The sequence below is a fragment of the Hyla sarda genome, chromosome 2, assembly GCF_029499605.1.
Source record: "Hyla sarda isolate aHylSar1 chromosome 2, aHylSar1.hap1, whole genome shotgun sequence".
Classification (NCBI taxonomy): Eukaryota; Metazoa; Chordata; class Amphibia; order Anura; family Hylidae; genus Hyla; species Hyla sarda.
Window position 1 is genome coordinate 266,569,776 of NC_079190.1, and position 18,615 is coordinate 266,588,390.

Genomic DNA, 18,615 nt, shown 5'->3' on the forward strand with positions numbered 1-18,615 from the left:
GGACTAATTAGCAGGCACCAACTAAAGTGCCTCAGCCTACTACTGCTGAGGAGGAGGTTTGGCCGGCCCACCAGGCACCGACTACTGTTCCCCCAGAGGGTCCTCACCTGCCTCTCTGCCATCCGATCGGCAATCTACTGCTCCATGCCTGGAGCAGCAGAGCGCTGGTTACACTGATCAATGCTATGCAATGGCATAGCATTGAACAGTGTATGCAATCAGAAACAAAAAGAAATGTAAAACAGTTTTTTTTATAAAAGTTCATTAACCCCTTCCCTATTAAAAGTTAAATCACCCCCCTTTTCCCATTTAAAAAAAAATTATAAAAATGTAATAAAGAATAAAAATAATCATATGTGGTAACGCCACTTGCATGTCCAAACTATTAGCTAAACCACCCGGTCAATGGCGTACACGTAAAAAAAAATCAAAGTCCAAAACTGTGCCTTTTTGGCCAGTACATATACCATCCATATACAAATATTAATAAAAAGCGATCAAAAAGTCCCATCAAAACAAAAAATGGTACCGATAAAAACTAAAGACGGCGCAAAAAATTAGCCCTCATACCACCCCGTACATGGAAAAAATAAAAATTTATAGGGTCAGAAGATGCCAATTTTATTGATACTGATTTTGGTGCATGTATTTTATAAGTATTAAAATAAAATAAAACCTATATAAATTGGGTATCCTTGTAACCTTCAGAATAAAGATAAGGTGTCATTTACCACACAAAAAGTTTTTTTTTGGTTTTGCCACAGGTTCTTTTATGAAATAAATTTTGTCATTACAAAGAACAATTGGGGACTCAAAAAACAAGCCCTTATATGGGTCTGTAGGTGCAAAATTGAAAGCGTTATGATTTTTAGACTGGAAGGAGGAAAAAACAAAAATGCGAAAACAAAAATTTGCTGAGTCCTTAAAGGAAAACTGTCACATGTTTTGTCCCGCACTATCCACAGGTACCTGTGGATAGTGCGGGAGACGCTGAACAATTTGAGTCCTACCTTGCCCGGATCCAGTGCACATTTTGCCCGTTACAGGTCTTTTTCTGTGTATTAAAATTAGCACTTAACTGGCAAAGGCAGGGTTACTGCCTTCAACTGTCACTGTGTTGTAGCCGCCGCCCTGCCCGCAGCACCGCCCGGCTAATGAATATTCATATATTGCCTTACTATGTTGTCTCATATCGGCCGAGTCCCGGATGCTACTGCGCATGTGCGGGATTTTTCACTACACCCGGAAGCAGTCTTCAGCGCTGCTTCATTCGTCCGGAGCAACGCTGAAATAAGGGTGTAGGCAGTTTGAGACTCGGCCGATATGAGACAACATAGTAAGGCAATATATGAATATTCATTAGCCGGGCGGTGCTGCGGGCAGGGCGGCGGTTACAACACAGTGGCAGTTGAAGGCAGTAACCCTGCCTTTGCCAGTTAAGTGCTAATTTTAATACACAGAAAAAGACCTGTAACGGGCAAATGGCGCAGCGGATCTGGGCAAGGTAGGACTCAAATTGTTCAACGTCTCCCGCACTATCCACAGGTACCTGTGGATAGTGCGGGACAAAACATGTGACAGTTTTCCTTTAATGTGAAAATAGGCCGAGTCCCTAAGGGGTTAAGAAAAGCACCTGGTGGACTTACCAAGAACTTCTGTAACCATTTGCGTAAGTGTCTACATGCCCAGATTTTAGCCGTGATCCTTTATTGAGAACTCTAAATGTACCACAACTGTGGAAAAAAAAAAAAAAAATATATATATATATATATATATATATATATATATATATATACAAAAAAAGAGGATTGCAGCAGCACACATTGGTCAAAAAAATTGAGGCTCTTAGCGCACTTTTTGATCAAAACGTGTCCCCCATCCACCACAGGGAGGTGGCCTCATTTAGGATGGGAACCTAGCACAAATTCTGAGCCTAACACTCAACTATCCACTCACCTCTGCTGGGCATATAGCCTCTGACTGGGTGACATGCTGGATCCATTTAAAACTCCACCTGTGAGAAAGGGGGAGGGGTGCACAGCTAAACAGGGTGCCATTACCCCCTGAATTGTACACACAAGAAAAAAGAAAGATAGCCGGCACAACAGCCTAATACACGGGTGCACACTGCCATGGCATCAGAGTATACAAAAAAAGAGGATTGCAGCAGCACACATTGGTCAAAAAAATTGAGGCTCTTAGCGCACTTTTTGATCAAAACATGTCCCCCATCCACCACGGGGAGGTGGCCTCATTTAGGATGGGAACCTAGCACAAATTCTGAGCCTAACACTCAACTATCCACTCACCTCTGCTGGGCATGTAGCCTCTGACTGGGTGACATGCTGGATCCATTTAAAACTCCACCTGTGAGAATATATATATATATATATATATATATATATATATATATATATATATATATATATATATATATATATATTATATTCAGAGTAATATATTCCTGTTTATATTTTTGCACAGGTGATGCAAATTTTGTTGAACTATATTGTTTAAGGCACATTGTAATAAATGTATATAACATGTTTGTACAAAAATTTCGGAGTATTTACTGTTTTTGTCCATGGCAATTTATATAGAAGGTATGCTGACTAGGTCAGGAGAAGCATATCCCCTACCTCACTGTTATGACAGTTACCAGCTAGGTACCTAGAGTATATTTTGTCAGTACAGCAGCATCGAGCTTGATTATCCAATGAGCTTCTCTACGTAGCAAAAAGGCATGTCTGTCACCGCCTTGTGGGAGCGACTTAACTCTCTCAAGATGCCTGGATTACTTGTGTGTAGTTCTCTCACGTGGGCAATCAATCTGGGAGCACCGACTCCTGTCCTAATGGAACAAACATGTTCTCGGAAACGGACATGGAGGGGCCAAATCGTCTTGCTCATGTAAAAGAAGCCGCAAGGGCACATGATCACATATACAAAATACTGTAGGGTGTGCGGCAAGTTATTAAATCCTTCACAAGATGAGAATATCCCCCCAGTTGTAACATTCTTGTGGACAGGTTTTGGGGTCAAAAGGAGCATGTTCCACAAGAAAAATTACCTTTAGGTGTCATACTGGTAAGCCAGCCTCTTGTTTGTACAGTCTGGTTCAGATTGCCCGTATTCTTCAATTTGTCACCCAGGGTACGATTCTTCCTATAGGTGATAAGGGGGTAATTAGCAGCAACCTCTCTTAAATCGGGATCTGATTTAAATAGTGTATGGACATGGCTATAATATTGTTCATATTGGAGTTTGCTAGAGAAAAGATGAACCTCTTGGGTTTCTGGATACATCTGTTTTTAGGGCGTAATAGGTCGGGATGTCGGACTGTCATAGCTCTGGTCAAACTTTCATCTATTATCTTAGCTGTATATAGTCGGTCAAGGAGACGTCTCTTAAGGTCTGTTGCCTGTGTAAAAAATGTAGCATCATCACTATTAACCTTTCTCAGTCATAAGAATTGGGAATAATGGATACTACGCTTAACATGAATTGGATGCAAACTACTGTAATGAAGTAAGGAATTACAGGTAATACTTTTACGGTACCCCTAAGTTTCACATATTCTCCTCATTTATGTAGCCACGCTTGAAGGCGGCAAGAAAAAGATTAGCATAGGTACAGGAGACCAGAGTGCCCATGGCAGTCCCGGTCTCCTACCTATACCAACTTTCACCATCCCTAAACTCCTTATGGGTGAGGATGAAGAATTGATACACTTAAGCCACCAAATACAGGTTCTGGTTCCCTATGTAATTTTAATCACAATAGCATGGTATACAGTGAGGATCAAAAGTTTGGGCACCCCAGGTAAAAATTTGTATTAATGTGCATAAAGAAGCCAAGGAAAGATGTAAAAATCTCCAAAAGGCATCAAATTACAGATGAGACATTCTTATAATATGTCAACAAAAGTTAGATTTTATTTCCATCATTAACTTTTTTTTTTTAACTGTATTTTTTATTGAAATTTTCACAAGAGAACATACAAAATCAAGGTCAGGGGAGAACAAATCCCCGCATCAGAAAGCAGCAGTATCATCAACAGCTCATCACAGAGAATGTGCATCAATGTAAAGCAAGTATGTCACCAAAAACATGAGAAGAGCTAGAGAAACACAAATTCCAGCTAATCCTATCCAGTCAAAATACAACCAAGAAAAAGAGGAGGGGGGGGGGGGAGAACAAAAGGAATACAGAGAACAACAGGCCAAACTAGGGAAAAGGGGTACACCACACAACAGAAAAGTAAAGAAAAGCGAAAGAGAGAAAGAGGACGGCCAAGAAAGCCAGAGGAAAGGTAGAAAAGTCAAGGAGGTTGCCTATCAGTGAATCTATCCCAGGGGTCCCACACAGAGAGGGACAGCGGGATAGTATAATTCAGGGAAGCCGTGAGTGACTCAAGAGAACGAATCTCCTGAATCCTGGCTATCAATGTATCCTCGAACGGGGGTAGGGTCTGTTTCCAATGCTTGGCAATCAGCTTCTTGGAAGCCAGGGCAATATACAAAAATAACCTAAATGGCTTCTTAGTCAAGGTTCTAGTAGATAGATGCAGAAGGTAAACCAAGGGGTCCAGCGGGTCCAACACCCCCAATACCATCTGGGCCAGTCTCTGGACCCCAACCCAGAATAGCCTTATGAGCAGACAGGAGCCGAATATGTGAAGAGTGTCGCCCAGTCCCACCCCACATCTCCAGCACTGGGGAGGGATGTCAGGGTTTAATCTATTCAGGCGGACTGGAATGTGATACCATCCCATCAACATTTTGAATTGAGTCTCCTTATAGGCCGTACATATGGAAGCTCTAGAGGCCCTATCCCAAATGATCCTCCACTGAGCAATAGTAATAGCAGTATGCAGAGCCGTCTCCCATAGCTCCATGTAACAATGGGATGGGGCGACACCATCAGGGGGGGAGATTAACAAAGAGTAAATACTAGAGAGGGGTCCCCCTACACAGCCTCTCGAAGCCAGTGGGCAAAGACACGGACAAAGACCCCCATCCCGAGGACAGATAATGATGAAGCTGCATATAGTGGGCCATTTCAGAGGGAGGGAGATGCCATCTAGAAGCTAGTTGATCAAATGGCAAAAGAGAGCGAGACAACAGGTCAACCACATCAGCCCAACATAAAAGATTATGGGAACCCCACTCTCAGACCATACTCGGGTGATAAAGAAAGGACCGTAAGGAGGAGAAAGAAGAAAGGAGCCCAAAGCACCTGGAGCAATGAGTCCACAGATAGTGGGAAAAAGACATAGTCCCAAGAAGAGGTGAAGGGGGGGTGAGGGAGAGGATTGGTCCATAGGAGGGAGTTAGGATGGTGCAGCACTAGCCACAACTTCTCCAGTTCCATCCACTTACTGTAGGCATGATACGTCGACCACGCTGCCAGGTGTCTCAAATGGGCTGCCCAATAGTACTTTGTTACGTGCGGGACCCCCAACCCCCTCTGTCCCCGACACGCCAGCATGACCGACATGGGAAGCCTATGTCTCTTAGCACCCCAAATAAACCGGAAAATAGCCGATTGAAAAGAGCCCAAAACCGCCAGAGGGACCTGTACTGGCAGAGTTTTGAAAAAATATAGCAGTTTGGGAAGAATGGTCATTTTGACCGTCGCAATGCGCCCAAAAAATGAAATGTATTGGGAGTGCCATTTTTTCATTAAGGCTAGCAGCTCTCTTAGAAGGAGGGGAAAATTAGCAGAATATAAGGAGGCATAGGTAGGGGAAAGTGAAACACCTAAGTAAGTGATGGCAGAGGAAGACCAGCGAAAAGAATAATTAGCTCTCAGGAGGGAAATCATAGATGGAGGGAGGTTAAGAGGCATAGCCTCAGACTTGGAGAGATTGACCTTATATCCCGAGACCAACCCATAAGCATGCAAGTGTTTATAGAGGGAGGGCAAAGACAGTAGGGGCTTAGTAAGAGTAAGCAAGACATCATCTGCAAAAAGATGTCCCTACTATGAAGAGATACCCCAGAAATGTCTGTGTCTCCCCGGATCAAGACTGCAAGCGGTTCAATACACAACGCAAAGATCAGGGGAGACAATGGACAACCTTGCCTTGTACCATTATAAAGGGGGAAAGTCGAGGACGGACCATAGGGAAGTTTAAGAGAGGCAGTTGGGTGGGAGTAAAGACCCTGCAGTGCTGTAAGAAAGCTACCCGAAATCCCAAATTTCTGAAGGGTGGCAAACATAAACGGCCAGCCCATCCTATCAAAAGCCTTTTCTGCATCCAAGGATAACAGCACGGCCTGCTCTGAACCCCGATTAACCACATCAATCAAGTCTACAACACTTCTCGTATAATCCCCTCCTTGGCGGCCCGGGACCAAGTCAACTTGATCCCTATATATAAGGGTAGGCAAGAAAGTACATGGGTGGGATGCCAACACTTTAGAGAACAGCTTCAAATCGGAATTTAGAAGGGCTATAGGCCTGTGACTCGAGCAGTCATGGGGATCTTTCCCAGGTTTCGGGATCAACGTAATCAGGGATAGTGATGTCGCAAACATAACATTTTCAGTTCGCGAACAGCAAACGCAAATTTCCGTAAATGTTCACGAACGTGCGAACCGGGCGAACTGTCATAGACTTCAATAGGCAGGCGACTTTTAAAACCCATAGGGACTCTTTCTTGCCACAATAGTGATGGAAAAGTTGTTTCAAGGGGACTAACACCTGGACTGTGGCATGCCGGAGGGGGATCCATGGCAAAACTCCCATGGAAAATTACATAGTTGATGGAGAGTCAGGTTTTAATCCATAAAGGGCATAAATCACGTAACATTCCTAAATAGTTTGGAATAACATGCTTTAAAACATGACGTATGATCTTGTATCGATCAGGTAGTGTAGGTCTCCAGGGCAACCCCTGCTCCTCCAGCTGCTGGGACGGTGGGGCTCTCGTGCTGAGGAAGTGTCCACTCAGTGCTGGAGCCTGAGTGGTGCCGACAGTTGATCATGCTGATGCTCTATTAACCCCCTCTCTGCTGGCCTGTGCTGAGACTTCAGCTCAACATCTCCGCAGTGGAGGAGAGTGTCTCCCCTGGTTACGTGGTCAGCCTGGATATCTATAAGGCTTTTGATTTGGTGCCTGATGCATATCCTCTACTTCGGACCTGTTTTTCAGAAATGCCCCCCCCTTGCTACCGTTTGAAGGACCATCACCCGGACCGTGTTTCGTTTCATCTGGGGCAAAATGGACAGAGTTAAACAGACTGTTATGTACAAGGAGCCCAGCAAGGGTGGGAAGGGAGTCCCAGATATCCCCACTCTACTGCTGGCTTCTTTTGCATGTGTCAACGTGCAGAGGACTTTGGTCTAAAAGAAAGACTCTGCAGGCAGGTCCATGTCCCGCCTGTTTCTCCTGCCCCACTGGAATAGGATCGGTTGGGACAAGGGGGACAACTCCATCCCTTACAACTGGAACACTCCCTGGTACTATGGGGAAGTTGTCCGGTTCATAGGGGAACACCATCTGGAGGGACTCAAGCCCGATTTGTGGAAGCCTAAGACTGTTTACAAGGACTTGCTGGAGCCAGTTCCAGGGCTCCCTAAGGCCATGGCAGAGATTGTTTGGGACAATGTAGCCTCTGCAAGGCTAATCAATGGACCCAAGGACTTGTGGATGGCATTCAGTGGGGACTATCTCTGAGGTAATTCATGCATATCCGTGGCCTGTGCAAAACCAGGTACTGCCCCAGGTGCCCCTATGCGGAGGAAACATCTATACATCTATTTGGCAGTGCCCCTTTGTGCAGGGCCTATTGAACGCCCTGGAACCTGAATTTAGAGACTCAGTACCCAGGAACTACCTATGGTACCATTCGGTGCTTTAAGCTTTGCGCCATGGCCGTGTAGGAACGCCTGAAATTGCCACACACCTTCCTGTCCAGCTCCAGGATGGCTGAAGCCATCGATTGATCTTACGGGCTGGTGAACTCGCGGATGGCAAGGTTTGTGCGCTCGAGAGGTGGTGTGGTTGTTCACCACCGGGGATGGCAAGGATTGTGCGCTCGAGAGGTGGTGTGGTTGTTCGCCACCGGGGATGGCAAGGTTTGTGCGCTCGAGAGGTGGTGTGGTTGTTCGCCACCAGGAGCTAAAAGGGGACAACAGGCGTTTTATGATCCTGGATGGGGTCCACCTGAACGATACAGGCTTGGACATATTTTTGTTGGGCTATCAGGATGTCCTAGAACAGGCACTTTTTCTCTTTAGTTGTGGTTGGAGCACCGTGTAGGTGTACACAGGCTCCTCGGTGGCCTGGTAAGAGAGGAGTTGAAGGAAAAGGTACCGAGGGCACATATGCCCGCCATGAGTCTGGCGGTCGGCATACTGCCTTGGTAAGAGTTTCTGGTTTATGTTGAGGTAAAAGCTGATGTTAAATGTTAACTGCCGTGCAGTTGTTTACATAAACTTAATTTGAGCTGTGACCACTACCCAGACCAGTTAAAATGGAGAATTGAGTCTGTTGTTTTTGGGGGGAAAGGGGGAGAGGGCTCTTGGTATATAAGGGGAAGTGTGTTCTATGCAGTCAAATGTACACTACTGTTACACCAGATATGAGTTGCACTGGTGTGACACTGTGCACTGGCAGGCCCTGAAACGCACACGTGTGAAGGAAACTGACTGCTATTATATTACAGTCAAAAAAAATGTTTTTTAAATGCAAGCTATTGTGACACCAGATAGGAGTGGTGTGTTAAGTAGTTCTATTCTTATCAGTTTAATCCCTGTTATGTGCCTTTTTTTTGGTTTGGTTTTTGAAGCCACAGTGCAGCACCGGAGGCCAGAAAAATTAGGCATGTACAAATGCCTGAAAAATGTGGTATTGTTACAGCCGCTGCTGTAGCAGCAGCCAGAAAAATTGATGTTTGTTTCCCAGGCAGAAAGTGCCCTAAAACATTGCGGCTTGAACCCTAGTTGGTGGCGGATAAGTCACACAAGTCATGCGGCATTCAGAGGTAAAATACAGCAGCGTGTGGAACATTTTTAGCCCAAGGCAGCTCATCTCATCATCATGCCTTTTTTAGTCAAATGTATCGCCCACTGTCAGTCCCTTCGGGAATTGGTCCTACTACTTCAAATTTTGGGCACTGCACATGCAATCTAATGTGCTACCAGATAGGAGTGGTGTGTTAAGTAATACTATTCCTATCAGTTTAAGCCCTGTTATGTGCCTTTTTTTTTGTTTGGTTTTTGAAGCCACAGTTCAGCACCAGATGCCAGAAAAATTATGCATGTACACATGCCTGAAAAATTAGGTATTGTTGCAACCCCTGCTGTGGCAGTGGCCAGAAAAATTGATGTTTGTTTCCCAGGCAGAAAGTGCCCTAAAACATTGCGGCTTAAACCCTAGTTGGTGGCGGATAAGTCAGGCAAGTCATCCGCCATTCAGAGGTAAAATACAGCAGCGTTTTAGCCCAAAGCAGTTCATCTGATCAGTCAGTTTAGTCAAATGTATCGCCCAATGTCATTCATCTTAATTCATCATTCATCTTAATAAAGGTGAGGTAATCTAGACTTTTTTGACCTAGGCGACTCCTCTTCTCAGTGACAATGCCTCCTGCTGCACTGGTCCTTTCTGACAGGACACTTGAAGCTGGACAGGCCAGAAGTTCTAGCGCAAATTGGGATAGCTCAGGCCACAGGTCAAGCCGACACACCCAGTAGTCAAGGCATTCATCGCTACTCAGAGTGTTGATATCTGCTGTTAAGGCCAGGTAGTCTGCTACCTGTCGGTCAAGTCATTCTCTGAGGTTGGACCCCGAAGGGCTGTGGCTTTTAGTGTTGAGCGGCATAGGCCATATTCGAATTCGCGAATATTCGCGAATATATGGACGAATATTCGCGAATATTCGCATATTCGTAATATTCTCGTTTTATTTTCGCATATGTGAATATTCGTGTGTGCGAAAATTAACATATGCGAAAATTTGTAAATACAAAAATTAGCGAAAGCGAAAATTCGCATATGCGAAAATTAGCATATGCAAATTTTCGCATATGCGAAAATTCGCACGCCAGTCTCACACAGTAGTATTAGAGCCTTCTTACACCACATAAGCTGGAAGCAGAGAGGGGTGATCACTGTGATGTGTACTGTGAAACAAACAAAAAAAAAAGAATATTCGTAATTACGAATATTTAGCGCTATATTCGCGAATATTCGCGAATTCGCGAATATGCGATATTCGAGAATAAAATTTGAATTGCGAATATTCGCGAGCAACACTAGTGGCTATGCGTAGGACTTAAAAAGCTTGGCATGTCCTCCATCAACAACAAGTCTGTAAAGCATCTTGTCCTTGCCGGTGTGATCGTGGGAGGAGGAGGATTACTTTCACCTCTTCCCTTTTTAGATTCCCGTTGTGCTGTGACATGAACCTTATACGCTGTGTACAGCATACTTTTTAATTTATTTTGGACCTGTTGAATCCTTTCCGCCTTGCAGTAATGCGGTAACATGTCAGTCACTTTCTGCTTATACCGGGGGTCTAGTAGCGTGGACACCCAGTACAGGTTGTTCTCCTTCAGCCTTTTTATACGAGGGTCCCTCAACAGGCACGACAGCATGAAAGACCCCATTTGCACAAGGTTGGATGCCGAGCTACTCATGTCCCGTTCCTCGTCCTCAGTGATGTCACGGAAGGTATTATCTTCTTCCCCCCAGCCATGTACAACACCACGGGTACCAGATAGGTGACAACGAGCACCCTGGGATGCCTGTTGTGGTTGGTCTTCCTCCTTCTCCTCTAAGCCACATTCCTCCTCTGACTCCTCTTCCTCACAATCCTCTTCCTGCATTGCGGCAGGTCCAGAAAGCGATGCTGATAAGGTTGTTTCTGGTGGTGATGGTGACCACAACTCTTCCTCTTCACGCTCATCTATGGCCTGATCCAGCAGGGCACGCTCCAGGAAGAAAACAAATGGTATGATGTCGCTGATGGTGCCTTCTGTGCGACTGACTAGGTTTGTCACCTTCTCAAAAGGATACATGAGCCTACAGGCATTGCACATGAGCGTCCAGTAACGTGAAAAAAATGGCTGTCCTAGCACCCCGGTCATACAAATACTCGTTAATGGCTTTTTCTTGTTGGAGCAGGTGGTCGAACATTAGGAGTGTTGAATTCCAACGTGTCGGACTCGCTCAAATCAAGCCCCTCACTGGCATGTTGTTTCGCCGCTGGATATCTGAAAAGTGCGCCATGGCCGTGTAGGAACGCCTGAAATGGCCACACACCTTCCTGGCCTGCTTCAGGACATACTGTAAGCCTGGGTACTTATGCACAAAGCATTGAACGATCAGATTACACACATGTGCCATGCAACTTGTCCAAATTCAATGCCGCCAACAAATTTGTTCCATTGTCACAAACCACTTTGCCGATCTCAAGTTGGTGCGGAGTCAGCCACTGATCCACCTGTGCGTTCAGGGCGGACAGTAGTGCTGGGGCGGTGTGACTCTCTGCTTTCAGGCAAGTCAACCCCAAGACAGCGTGACACTGCCGTATCCGGGATGTGGAATAGCACCTGGGGAGCTGGGGGGGGAGGGTGCCGTTGATGTGGAGCAAGAGAAGAGGACTCAGTCGAGGAGGTTATGGAAGAGGATGAAGTAGGAGGAGTAGAGGAGGTGGCAACAGGCCTGCCTGCAAGTCGTGGCGGTGTCACCAACTCCTCTGCAGAGCCACGCATTCCATGCTTGGCAGCCGTCACCAGGTTTACCCACTGCGCAGTGTAAGTGATATACCTGCCCTGACTATGCTTTGCAGACCAGGTATCAGTGGTCAGATGGACCCTTGTCCCAACACTGTGTGCCAAACATGCCATTACTTCCTTTTGCACAATTGAGTACAGGTTGGGGATTTCCTTTTGTGCAAAGGAATTTCGGCCGGGTACCTTCCACTGCGGTGTCCCAATAGCTACATATTTTTTGAACGCCTCAGACTCCACCAGCTTGTATGGTAAAAGCTGGTGGGCTAAGAGTTCAGACAAGCCAGCTGTCAGACGCCGGGCAAGGGGGTGACTTTGTGACATTGGCTTCTTACGCTCAAACATGTCCTTGACAGACACCTGACTTTGGGCAGATGAGCAGGAACTGCTCAAAGTGAGACAGAGAGGCAGATGGTTGAGAGGGGGCAAGGAGGACAGCAGTGGTTGACGTGGCTGAAGATGCTGGACCAGGAGGAGGATGGCAGCTTTGAGTGTGTGTGCTGCTTGTACTCATGTGTTGAACCCATAGGCGTTTTGTGATGTGAGATCATGTGCCTTTGCAAAGCAGTTGTACCTAGGTGGGTGTTGGACTTCCCACGATTCAGTTTCTTTTGGCACAGGTTGCAAATGGCATCGCTGTTGTCAGAGGCAGACAAACAAAAAGAATGCCACACTGCTGAGCTCTGCAATGATGGCATTCTGGTGGTGGCAACAGCTTGCGTTGATTGGCGTCCTGTCTGGCTGACCCCGGGTGCCGATGCACGCTGTCTTACTGTGCCACTAGCTCCTTGAGACGACCTCCCCCTGCTTCCAACTCGTCTCCTCCTCCTCTCTGTTTCTCCATCTGAACTTTCCCCCTGTTCATCTTCTCTTCTATCGGGCACCCATGTGACATCCACGGATGCATCGTCATCATCAACCGCTTCACTTGTATCTGACAACTCAAGAAAGGAAGTAGCAGCGGGTACAACATCATCATCAGCACCTCCATGTGTGTAATGCTGCCTGACTGAGACATATTCTTGTTATCTATATCCTCTGGCAATAATGGTTTTGCATCACTCAATTCTTCAAACTGATGTGTAAGTAACTCCTCTGACGGATCAAATAAAGTGGCTGTGGTGCTAGTGTTGGTGGTGGCGGCAGGGTGGCGAGTGGTAACTTGAGAGGTGCCTGAAGCTAAGCTAGAGGAGGAGGATGGTGCGTCAAGGTTCTGAGCGGAAGCGGTTGAAGATTGGGTGTCCTGTGTTAGCCAGTCAACTATGTCCTCAGAACTTTGTGAGTTCAGGGTACGTGGCCTATGAACACTGGGCATTATTCTAGGGCCAAAGGGAATCACAGCACCACGACCACGATGGCCCCTGCGGGGTGGCCTGCCTCTGTCTGTCATTTTTTTTCATTTAGTGGTACAATGCGTGCAAGCTACTGTGACAACAGATATGAGTGGTACGGTGCACTGGCAGAAGTTGTCAGAGTAGATGCTGTAGGTCTGACACACACGCTTGCAGACAACTAACTGCTATTCAATCTATTACAGTCAAAATTTTGTTAAATGTACACTACTGTTACACCAAATATGAATTGAACTAGTGTGACACAGAGCCCTGCAGGCCCAAAAACTCCCAAGTGTGCAGTGAAATGACCGATTTTATTTCACAGCCCAAAAAGTATTTTTTTTTCCAAATTTATCCTACTGTTGAGCCAAATATGACTTGCACTAGTGTGACACTGAACCCTGCAGGCCCAAAAACTCCCAAGTGTTTTGTAAACTGACTGATTTTATTTCACAGCCAATAAAGTTTTTTTTTCTTTCAAATTTACACTACTGTTACACCATATACGAGAAGCACTGGTGTAACACTGTGCCCTTGCAGGCCCTGAAATGCACTTGTGTGATGGAAACTGACTGTTATTATTTCACAGTCAAAAAGTTTTTTTTTTTTTTTTTAATGTACACTACTGTTACACCATATATGAGTAGCACTGGTGTAACACTGTGCCCTTGCAGGCCCTGAAATGCACTTGTGTGATGGCAACTGACTGTTATTATTTCACAGTCAAAAAAGTTTTTTTTTTTTGGGGGGGGGGGAATGCAGACTGATGTTTGAGCCCTAAAACAGGCTTTTTTGGGTGTTGTCCTTACAGCAGAGATCAGATGAGTCCTTCAGGACTTTTGTGAACTCTGAATACTGTAGTTGCTTGAAAGAAAAAAAGTTTTCCACCGGAGTACCCTTTTTAACAAGTGGTTCCCAACCAGGGTGCCTCCAGCTGTTGCAAAACACACGTGTGAAAGAAACTGCTATATTGCAAGCTATTGTGACAGCAGATATAAGTGGTGCCATTGGGCAAGTGGGCACAATATACTTTGTGAGCGAGCCTGCCACACATGCTGCCAGGCAGGCAAATGCTATTAGAGTACACAGGGGGAAAAGAAAAATGCAGACTGATGCTTTAGCCCTAAAACAGGCTTTTTTGGGTGCTGTAGTTGCTTGAAAGAAAAAAGTTTTCCACTGGAGTAACCCTTTTAACCAGTGGTTCTCAACCAGGGTACCTCCAGCTGTTGCAAAACACACTTGTGAAAGAAACTGACTGCTATACTACTGCTATATTGCAAGCTATTGTGAAAGAAGATATGAGTGGTGCCACTGGGCAAGTGGGCACAATATACCCTGTGAGGCTGCCAATCACGCTGCCAGGCAGGCAAATGCTATTAGAGTACACAGGGCAAAAACAAAAAAAAAAAGCAGACTGACGTTTGAGCCCTAAAAAGGACTTTTTTTGGGTGCTGTCGTTACAGCAGAGATCAGATTAGTGCTTCAGGAGTGTAGTGGACCCTGAATAAACCACCTAGCTATCGCTTTCCCTATTAAATGTGGAGCAGGTTCACTATCCCTCTTCTCTCTTACCATGCAGCTTCAGAATGAAGCTAAAATGGAGTCCGTGAGAGAGGTGGGAGGGTCTGGAAGGGAGGGTCTGCTGCTGATTGGCTGTAATGTGTCTGCTGACTGTGACACACAGGGTCAAAGTTTACTGCAATGATGACGAATAGGGGGTGGATCGAACATTGCATATGTTCGCACAGCGCGGCGAACGCGAACAAGCTATGTTCGCAGGGAACTGTTCGCCGGCGAACAATTCGCAACATCTCTAATCAGGGAATGCAGGAAAGGCTGTGGGACACTCTCCCCCCCCCCCCCCCCCCCCCAGAAAAGAATTGAAGAGGAGTACGAGCTTAGGAAGAAGAACAGTAGAGAAAGTTTTGTAGTACAAGTATGTGAAGCCATCGGGCCCCGGAGAGTGCCCCGCTGGTAGGTTTTTGAGATCAGCCGTGAGTTCCTCCAGAGTAATGGGAGCATTCAGGGACTCCCGGTCATCTGCCGAGAGAGCCGGAAGGCTACACTTTGAAAGGAAAGAGTCAAGGGCAGCCGCATGTTCTCCAGGATCCGAGGGAAGTTGGGAAGGAAGGGAATATAACTTACTATAGTTATCCAGGAAAAGGCGAGTGGTGGTGAAGAGTCCCCGAGGGGTCCCTTAGAGCTGAAGGGTCTGGGAGTTCACCCTGTCCCAGAGGTGCCTAGCCAGCATTGTATGAGCCTTGTTACCCTTCTCGTAAAAGCGCTGTTTAGCGTAGAGCATTTAGTGTTCCACTTTATGAAGGGCCAAGTCACTTAACTGAGACCTAGCAGTCACCAGACGCCTCAGGACAGGGAGAGAAGGAGCTAGTAAAAGGCGAGCTTCAAGGTCCAAAATAAGAGTCCTAAGTTCACGGGAGCGAGCCAAGCTATCTCGTTTAAGCCTAGAGCCCAGTGTAATGCAATGGCCTCTCACCACTGCCTTATGGGCCTCCCACAAAGTGGCCTGCGAACAGACAGAGCCATCATTGGTGCAAAAATAGTCGGTGATACTCTTGAGGATCGAGTCTCGGGAAGGAGGAGATTTGAGTAAAGAATCATTGAGACGCCAATGGCAGCGGCGAAGAAAAGAGGAGAAAGGAGAGAAAGCAACAAGGACAGGACTATGATCAGACCAGGAGATAAGTTCCAGAGAAGCAGAGGAGAGCATGAGCACCATGGGGAGATTACCGAAAAAATAGTCAATGCGGGTGTGGAGTTTGTGGGGATGGGAGTAGAAAGAAAAAGAGCGGTCCCTGGGGTTATTCATGCGCCACAGGTCAAAAAGCGCAGCCGTGCAAATTAGCTGACGAAAAGCGTGGATAAGCGCAATTGCAAAGCAGGTGGAAGAGACACCGAGAGCGAGTGACGATCCACCCGAGGAGAAAAAACAAATTGAAATCTCCTCCCAAAAGCCAAGCCGAGGGGACATATTTATGGAGACGTGCGAGAACCCGACGGAGGAAGGGGATCTGTGAAGTATTTGGGGCGTAGACATTGCAGAGGAGCAATGAGGTATCCCCCATGGAGCCTTGAAAAATGATAAACCTACCAGAAGGGTCAGCTTAGGAGGAAGTGACCTGAAGGGGGCACGATCTAGAGATCAGAATCACAACTCCCGCTGCCTTCCTATCAGCTGAAGCTGAATAAACCTGAGGGTAAAGATGTTGCAAGAACTGAAAGGAACCCGTCTGTCAAAGTGTGTCTCTCCTGAAGGTACACTATGTCAGCTTTAATCTCCCTGGCGGTATGATTATGTCAGGAATTTTGTACCAAAAGCGGTACCATTTTTTTGCATGGAAATTTGGTGTTATGTATTGTAGGCCAGTAATTACTTACTTAAACCTGACCAAAAGTACTCTCAGATGTGATAAAGTTCGAAACATAAAATTATGAATTATAATCTAATAAATAATATAATTTTATTCAATAATGTAATAAATAATGAAATTTGTCAAACAAAGAAAATTCAGTAAACATCCTGGGTGTGGTAAATTTTGAAACATGGGACTGCACATAGACCGACATCACAATCAGGGCAATGGAACCTGGTTTCCTTTCGGATTTTTTTTCCATTTTCATCTCGCTTTGAGCAGCAAACTATGCACATCCTTGTAGGTGCTGCCTTTTTTGCGGTTGGCGGGATGTTATCCATAAAGTGACGACCAGTCAGGCGTTCTGGGTTGACAACGTCAACAGCACGACGTCCAGATCTGTTCACGGCCACTGATGGCGTTTGGTAGTTCACAAAAATCCGCTCCGCCACCTTCCAGATGAAGTCAGAATGAACAAGAGGCTTGTCACTCTTTCCTATGTGCAGTATATAGGCATTCCAGAGGCATTGTTCCAGGAGATGCCTAAAGATTTTTTTGTAATATTTTTTTTTTGTTGTTTCCGCATAGCCGGATAAAATGTCATCGCCTGATCGGCTCTATCGACTCCTCCCATGGTGTTGTTGTAGTCAATCACAAGTTGTGGCTTCATGACATCTTTCCCACCTCTTGTGTGGACCATGGCAGTGGAGGTGTTATGCACTGTACTCATTAGGCACACATCTTTTTTGTCACGCCAACGCATTGCCATCATCTTTCCTTTCTGCCAGGCAACCATTTCTCCTGTTTTCAGTTTTTTCTTGGCAAACATAGATGGCAGGTCACGTCGGTTGGCCCTAACGGTTCCATATCCATCAGTCTTGTGTTTTAGCAGAAACTCGTACAGCTCAGGCGATGTGTAAAAGTTGTCCGTTGTTACACAATACCCCTGATTCAGCAATGGCTCAAGCAGTGTAAGGACTGATGACGTTGCCATCCCATAGCCGCTGTACCTGGGGTTGAATTGTGTTCCTTTACCGGTGTAAATGACGGAATTCCATATATAGCCAGTGGCAGACTCGCAGAGCATATAGGATTTTATTCCAAACCGTGCTCTCTTGGATGCGATGTATTGAATCCAGCTGAGGCGTCCCTTGTAAGCCATCAGACTTTCATCAATGCTGATGTCTCTATCTGGCACATAGGCCTGCTGGAAATTTTTTAGGATCATTTGGTATACTTTCCAGATCTTCTTGAGTTTTGGCGCTGGATGTGTGGCTTCATCAAATTCCTCGTTGTTGGTGAAGTGCAAATTCTTCATTATGAGGGAAAATCGGTACTCGGACATGATGGTGCCAAAAAATGGGGTTGCCAGCAATTTATTGGTAGTCCAGTACCATTTCTGCAGGGGTTTCCCCACCACCCCCTGAAGAAGTATTAGCCCCAGAAACTTCCAGATGTCCTCTTTAGTCACCGGTTCCCATTTTCTATTCCTGGAAAACTTGCTATGCAGAGTAGCGGATTGCTGCTCGTTGTAGCGATTTGTCTCCGTGACAATCTTTTCAATGACGTCATCTGTGAGAAATAATTTTAGGTACGCCAAAGGATCATTGTGCTCAACCTCTACCTTCATCCCAGGTGATCCAGTAAACGGAAATCTTGGCGGCGGTACCTCATCCATACCGCAATCAATAGGGCACCAAGTGCGCACATCACTGAGCTCGGGTGCAGAATCGTCGCTGTCGCCACTTCTCTGGTCGGTGTCAGAGTCGGATGACGAATCTTGCCACGAATCGCTATCGCTGGCGCTCAATTCTGCGAGGGGCTCTGTGTCGCTGCCGCTGTCACTCATCTGATCCAAACCCGCTTTGGAGATGCTAAAGTGACGCTTTGATGCCATGGTAAAAAAAAAATTTATTGGCAGAAATTACAGCAAAAAGGGCAGGCAGGGCAGTGTAGGATGATCTGAGGTGATACTGTTTCAAATCTGAGGTGATACAATGTAATCTGACAGGATTTCACTGTATCACCTAACTTTATGTGTGTGTGTCACTTTTATGCTTGAAACATTTGAATTACCCGCCCAGTTCCGCCCCCATGAGCCTCTGCGGCTCACAGAGACGGAACCAGGAAGTCAGACGGAGGCATCCGCCTGGGCTCTCACCGGCAAT

At 46.0% G+C, this 18,615-nt stretch overlaps 1 protein-coding gene across 1 annotated transcript; it reads right to left on the reverse strand.

Annotated features, from left to right (window-relative positions):
- Positions 1–16,943: 16,943 nt before the first annotated feature.
- On the reverse strand, positions 16,944–18,344 carry LOC130357434 (piggyBac transposable element-derived protein 4-like). The gene has a single exon (XM_056560129.1). The coding sequence runs from the start codon at positions 18,342–18,344 to the stop codon at positions 16,944–16,946; it is 1,401 nt and encodes a 466-aa protein (XP_056416104.1).
- Between the last annotated feature and the right edge of the window lie 271 nt (positions 18,345–18,615).